Here is a 6,961-nt window from a genome sequence, read left to right on the forward strand (position 1 = left end):
ATGATCCTCTTTGGGACTCTTTCACCCCATGTTTTAGAAGCCGCAGCCAGGGCAGAAGGCCTCTCGACTTAGACATGCAGTCGGGCTTCGAGATAACGTTGGGTAGTTATTAAAAAATAAATAAAAAAGAACAATGGAGAAGCTGATTAGTAATTAGCAGACATCCGTTTTCTACGGTAGGTAGTTATCAAAAGGGCACAAGGAGAAGCTTGGGGCAGATGTTAAGGACAGGACGGCAAGGTGTTTTTCAAGTGTATCAAACAAAAGGAATTGCGGAGATGGCAGTGGTCCCTGACTCGATAGCAACAATAAAATAGCGGTGCCGAGTCACTCGGCAGGTATTTCTCTTCTCTATTTAGGAGCATCAAAGCGATGGGCTCCTATGATAGGGCAACAGTGAAACACTTTCCCAATAGTAACTAGAAATGATGTTAAGCAGCAGCTGCCACAGTTGGGCAGGTGTTAATCACCAGCTCTGCATAACTTGCATCCAAGAGTTTTAGAAGAGCTGGCCAAGGAGCTCTCTAGCTTGTTAATGGTACTTCCATTGAATCTTAGCATATGGGCAGTGTTCCAGAGGACTTGAAGAAGTTAATGTTGTGCCAATATTTAAAGCGGGTCAGTGAGACAATCCAGGTAATAACTGCTCTCGACCTGACTTCGGTCCCAGCCAAAATAATGGAACGGCTGCTACAGGACTTGACTAATCAAGAGTCAGAGAGAAAAAGTAACTGATGCCAAGGGAACGTCGGTTTATGGGACATGGATGCTGTCACCCTTGGTATGTTCCTGAGGGCTCTTTCTGATAAAGCTACGAGTATAAAATAAGCTTTGACTTCTGTCAGGCATCCGACGTGTCCATATACAACAATTTCCTTTGGAAACAAGGACGGCACAGAGTCAGTGTGACCCATGTTAAATGGACTGAGAGCTGGGTAAGTGATGGGCCTCACGGTATCCTTTCAAACAGGGAATCCTCATGACCTGGGTGGTTTCTAGATGGTCCCCCCCCACAAGATTGCTTCTGGGTCTTGCTCTCTTTAGCATCTCTCTTATCAGCGATGCAGAAGGACACGTAGGATCTAGCCCTGCATGAGCTAGCGCAGGGATACGCAGGTAGGTCACTGATGCAGAGCGACTCTGACCTCCCCGTAAGTCGGGGACCGGGCTCTACGCACCCCGAAGCCCCTTCCAGTCCTGTGTGCGTTTCCGGCAGCCGCATGTAAAGCGCTGCACGCAGCAGCAGCGAGGATGGGCCGCAGGCACCGCAGACCTGGGACTGTGCCTGGAGCTGCAGCATCTCTGTCATGGACCCCTGAGCAGCTTGATCAGTCTGGAGGTACCGTTCCCAGGAACCTGCTCCCCCAAGTGCTGCTTGGGTTTGAAGGGCAGGAGGAGTTTCCTGCCGAGGAAGCTGCCTGGAGGGGAGATTTAGCTTTATGCCATCTGGGAGCAGCCCCTGGGAATCCAGATCATTGGCTTGGCCGCGTCCCGCGCGCCCAGCCCGTGTTGTGCAGGTGGCTGCAGATGCTGGACACGGTGCAGTAGCATTCAGCCTAACCAGGGGTTGGAACAGCCTGTGTTGCTGATTGCTTGGTGCAAGTCTCTAACCCTAAAGCCATGGACTGTGGGGAGCTCAGTCTTGCTCTCTGGGTAAGGGGCTGTGACCTTAGACCGCTGGAGCCAAGGCGTCATGGCTCAGACTCGTCCCCCTCTGCATGGGGAGGAGGGGGAAGGCCGTCTCCAGCACCTGCGGCCGCATGCAACAGGTCTCGTGTTCCAGGCCGTTGTAGCTGCTGCTCACCAGGGCATCGTCTAGTGGTGTCGTGAGGGTGCAATGAACATCTGTTGTGTGCGTGCGTGCTCTCGTCCTCAGCCCTGGGGAAGGAGGGTGACGTGCTGTGGAGTGTCTGAGTTTAGCACAGCTTTAATGTGCCTTTTTCTAGTATTTGCACACACGCACACGTGCACAGGGGCCTGCTGCTATGTGTGAGATAGGGCAGGTCCCAGAAACGCACCTTGCTGTTGCAGGGAGAGCTGTGGGGAGGGTCTTGTGTTGCTTCTAGGCTCCTGGAGGAGCTCGTCCCAGCCCTACAGCGAATTCGATTCCCACGGTTGAGCTTCTCTGTGCCAGAGGAGGCCCTGATCACGGGGAGAGCCACAAACGAGGCATCCACGAGGCACGCGAAGAATCTCCAGACGTCTACCCAGAGAAACGTCAGGACTGGTTTGAGGGGAACGATACAGAAACTCAAGCTTTCGTTGGCAGAACGGTGTCGGCTCCCAACAGAAGCAGGACAGCTGTTGCTACATTAAAGCTGAGACCGGCGGAAAACTCGAGAGCAAACGAACATGTGGTGGGGGGGACAAAGCAAAAGAGATCCAAAAGTTTGCCAGCAGCCACAGGGTGTAGTTTCTGTAGCATGGCCAGAGCTGCCTGCAGGCCAAGCACACCAGGAGCCGCCCCGCCGACGTCCCAGGGTGGGACAGCACTTTAAAGGCGACTCCACCATCAACGCACGGTGGAAGCAGCACTTGCACGAGCTCCTGAACCAAGATCTGAAGCCCTTCCACACCACCCCATTAGGGACTACCTTGCCGTCCACCAGCGTCTCCAGAGGCCTTGAAAGCCACTGAGCAGGTGAAGAACAACAAGGCACGTGGTCCTGATGGATCGCCTGCTGCAATTTGTACACGAGGTGGAAAAAAGCTCTTGGCAACTACACATCATCCTTGTGCAAATCTGGGAACGGAGTCGTAGAGTCCTAGAGCCGTGGGGCTGGACGGGACCTCCAGAGATCGCATCTAGTCCGGACCCTGCCTGAGGCAGCATCACCCCTATCCAAACCGTCCTATTCAAATCCAAATCCACGAGCAGACCCCCAGCGACTCGAGCGGTGCCAGAGCTGTTGCTGTATTCGAGAAAGGATGTGGACCGGATCGCAGCGGTTATCGTGGCATTGCGTGCCTGTCCGTAGCTGGGAAGGTCCTTGCCCCCGTTCTCCTCAATAGACTCACTTCCTCGCTGAGGAGAGTCTGCCCGAGTCCCAGGGTGGTTTCGGACCGCTCGGAGGGACAATAGATATGATCTTTATTGCTAGACAGCTGCCACCGGCAACGCTGAGATCTTTACATGGCCTTCATTGACCCGACGAAGGCCTTTGCTTCAATCAATAGAGGCGCCTTATGGAAGATCCTGATGAGATCTGGATGCCCGCCAAAATCTGTTACCATCATCAGACTTCTTCACGGCGGCATGACAGCAGCTGCCCTAAGCAATGGCTTGGAAACGGACCCCCTCACTAGTCGAACTGGAGTCGAGCAAGGAGGTGTGTTTGCACCAACACGCTTTTCCATCTCTATCATAGTTACTCTGCATCTCGTTGCTGATAGACTTCCATCTGGAGTCAGCATCCAGTATTGCACGGACAGGGATGTCTTTAATGTCACCCCAATCCTGTCCCCTGCCTGCGTCACCGCACTGAGCAGGGCTGGCAGGCCCCGAGCCCCCACAAGAAGGGGCTGAGCTGTGCGGGGTGTTTCCCCTGTGCCTGGCATGCGGCTCGCACCCTTTCCAGACAGACGTGGGACCTCAGACCCCGGCCACCTCTGCCAGGTGAGAGACGGTCGTCCCAGGGGACCGTGTTGAGCCCCGTGGGGAGTTCCCAGAGGACGAGAGCAGCCGTCCACCTGCCGGGACGCTGGATCTGCAGGCAGGGTCCCGGATGGCCTGACCCACGTCTCCCCCAGCACCTTTCCCGCAGCGGCAGCACGGTGGGGCGCGCACACGTTCTCCAGTCCGGCCTTCCCCCTTCGTCCCGTTCCCGGCGTGGTGCAGCCGCGCTGCTTTCCTGGCCTCGCACCTGGGTCTCATCTCGCCCGCTCCACCTGCCGCAGCCTGGTCCTCTTGCAGCCGGACGGTGCCTCCCTCCCGGCCCTGGGGCAGCAGGCTCGCGGCAGGGGCCAAGCAGGTGGTGACCCAGGTCCTTGAGGAACCCCTTGCCCTTCCCGGAAGCCTCCAGCCGCGTCCCCCAGCCCGTCTGCGGGAGGGGTGGTTCGGGGCCAGCGTGTCCAGGGCAAGGCAGGCATGCAGCATGGGTAGCAGCCCCCGTCCCCTCACGGCCCAGGGGCCAGTTGATCGCTTCCAGGCCAGGACCGAAGAGCAGCCCCAGCCTCCCCTTCCCGAGCCCAGCTCCATCCCGGGCTGCAGCCCCCAGCTCCCCGTGGCTCCCTCCTTGTGTTGCCTGGAAGGAGCAGGGCCGGCTGTGGGGCGCGGGGACCCCGCTGCGGAGCACGCGACCCCCCTTGCTGATGCAGGCGCTGGTTCTGCCCAGCTGGGAACTGGGGCGTGGGCTGAGGACGCAGCACCCCCCCTGGGTCGTGGGAGCCCCCACGCCCCCACTGGGGTCTTTGGGGGGGAGGTGACTCGTCTGCCCTGCGCCTTGCTCTGGGTGGGGGCTCATCTCAGGCCGTGGCCCTGCGGGAGCCCGACTCCCAGAGCGCCGTGGGGCAGATGGGTGGGTGGATGGATGGATGCTCGGGGTGCTGAGCACCACCAGCACCCTGCCTCTCCCCGTCCCAGGAGAGCAGCCCCCTGCTCGGGCGGCAGCCGGCTTCCCTCCCGTACGGAGGCGAGTGGAGATGGATGCGGCAGTCAGGAGCAGAGCGCCAGCTAATTACCCTTCCGAGTGTGTCTTGTAAATTAAGGGCTAATTAGAGGCAAAGTCAGTGTCATGGTTTTACACGTGTTTCTGTGGCGCTGAGCGCGGGGAGGGAGGGAGGGGGAGCCTGCGGCAGCCGGGCTCCCTGCACACGCGCCGGTCGGTGGGTCCCGGGGGCTCGCCCGGGGTCCTGGCGGAGGTCAGGCCCAGAGGTCATGGGAGAGGCAGCCTGGGACAGCCGATCGGTGGGGTGGGGAGTCTGGCAGCTCCGTGCGATGAGTGTCGCGGGCTGCGCTGCCCAGGCCCTTCCTCCGCTGACGCCCGCGTCCCAGAGCCCAGGGCAGGGGGAGCCTGTCGTTGCTCCCGGCCCCGGGCATGCAGCTGCAGCCTCTGTTGCAGCCGGGGCCAGAGATGCGCGCATTGCGCGGGCAGTGCAGGACACTGGTCGCGGCGTGGGGGGCCCTGTGGGGCCGGCGGGGTTTGAGAAAAATGAAAAGCAGCTTCAGCTGGAGAACAAGGATGGTGCCCGGCGCCCCAGGCTTCCTGCCTCCCGCCCTGGCCTGGGGGAGGTACGGGGTCTCTGGCCTGGAGGGCCATGCATGCATGCATGCTCACACCTCCTGCTCAGAGCACCTCTCGGGCTCTTGCGCTCACCGATTTCGCGCTGTGCTGAAAAAGGAGAGCCTGGCCCCAGCCCTGGGCCTCGGTCCCTGAATGCAGCCCAGTTGGCGGGTTGCTCCCAGGAGCTGTGCCAGCCCCCCTCCGCCTCCCGCAGCACGTGGCCCCCGGCTGCAGCCGCTCACAAGCAGGGGCAGCAGCGTGCAGGGGCCTGGCGGGCGGACTGGGGGTGCCCTGCGAGGGGAGCGGGGCAGGGTGCCCGGCTGAGCAGTGCTGGGGTTGTGCGTGTCTGGGTGCCTGGTTGAGGGCTGGACATGTGTCCAGGTGCCCACCTGGGCGGGGTTGGGGGTTGTGTATGTGTCCAGGTGTGTGGCTGGGTGGTACAGGGGGTTGTTTTTGTGTCCAGGTGCCCGCAGGAGCAGTGCTGGGGTTGTGTGCGTCACGTGCCGCATGGGCAGTGCTGGGAGCTGTGTGCGTGTCCGGGTGCCAGGGACTGCGTGCATATCCAGGTGCCCAGCAGTGGGTGCTGGGGGCTGTGCGCATGTCCGGGTGCCCAGTGGCAGCTGTCAGGGGCTGTACGCGTGTCCAGGTGCCCAGTGGCAGGTGCTGGGGGGCATGCGTGTGCATGCTGGGCACCTGGCAGGGGTGCTGGGGCCGGCCCTGTTCTCGGGGACACTGTGTGTGGCCGGTGGCTGGGCCTCCTCAGCCAGGTGACAGCAGGACGAGTCAAAGGTGGGCAGGTGGGGGGCTGCGGCGGTGGCGCTGGTGCCGGCTGAGCGTGTCCCTCTCCCGCAGGTGCCCCGCACTCGACCAGCAGCACCTCCCTGCACTCGGAGCGCTCCATCAGTGGCATCAACCTGGTGGGCTTCAGCTCCAAGCCGGACGGCATGCACCAGCGCTCCTACTCCGTCTCCAGCGCTGACCAGTGGAGCGAGGCCGTGGCTGGCCCCGGCGCCTGCCCGAACCCCTGTAAGTAGCGTGTGCGGCCCCGGTTTGCTGCCGGCACCGGCAAGGAGCAATGCAGAGTCTGGCCCTGGGGGTTCCCGCGCTAGAGAGGGGGCAGAGAGACTTTCCGGCAGGACCTCCCCCGCCGCGGGGCACGCAGGGCGGGTGGCGGGACAGCGGCCGAGCACGACTGACATGCGCCTGGTGCACAGACTGGGGCGGTGCCAGCCCCCTCCTCCCGCCTCGCGCGCGCCCCGTCTCTGCTGTTTCAGGACAGTTGAGTGAATTAAAATAATTCATACATTTCCCAACGTAGCCACTTTGCCGAATTGGAAAATAAATGCTTTTGTGCTGCATTCATCACTCCGGCGTGCCGGGCTCTGCCGCCGCCGCACTAAAAAAGCAGTTAAATGCACATCAAGAGTGGAGGAGCCATTTCCATGCCTGCTCGCCCCCTTGTCGTTCTCATTAGCGCGGCAGCCGCCCCCCCGCGCGGTCCCAGGGGCTTTCGCAGTTTAAAGAGAGCCTCTTTATGATCATTACCGGAGTCCGACTGTGCCGGCGCCATTTGCAGCTGAGGAGGCTCCTCATTTGTAACTGTGAAAAACTATCAATTTCGGCGCGCCTGGTGCAGCGCCTCCATCATCGGCCCCATCAGCTCCCTGCTGGAAGCGAATTAATCAGACTGTTACTGCTGATGGGGCAGCGCCGGCAGCGGCAGCGAGCGCGAGGGCGCA

General features: G+C 60.8%; 1 protein-coding gene and 1 pseudogene across 1 annotated transcript in view; both read left to right on the forward strand.

Annotated features, from left to right (window-relative positions):
* The window catches only part of AGAP3 (ArfGAP with GTPase domain, ankyrin repeat and PH domain 3), a 97,058-nt gene that overhangs the window by 75,156 nt on the left and 14,941 nt on the right, over positions 1-6,961 (forward strand). Inside the window, exon 12 of the mRNA XM_025193515.1 lies at positions 6,075-6,248. Within this exon, the coding sequence (XP_025049300.1) occupies positions 6,075-6,248 (174 nt within the window). The remainder of the gene's footprint in view (positions 1-6,074; positions 6,249-6,961) is intronic.
* On the forward strand, positions 4,862-5,993 carry LOC112548272 (annotated as a pseudogene).

Source organism: Alligator sinensis, unplaced genomic scaffold (assembly GCF_000455745.1).
Source record: "Alligator sinensis unplaced genomic scaffold, ASM45574v1 scaffold1660_1, whole genome shotgun sequence".
NCBI classification, from domain to species: domain Eukaryota; kingdom Metazoa; phylum Chordata; order Crocodylia; family Alligatoridae; genus Alligator; species Alligator sinensis.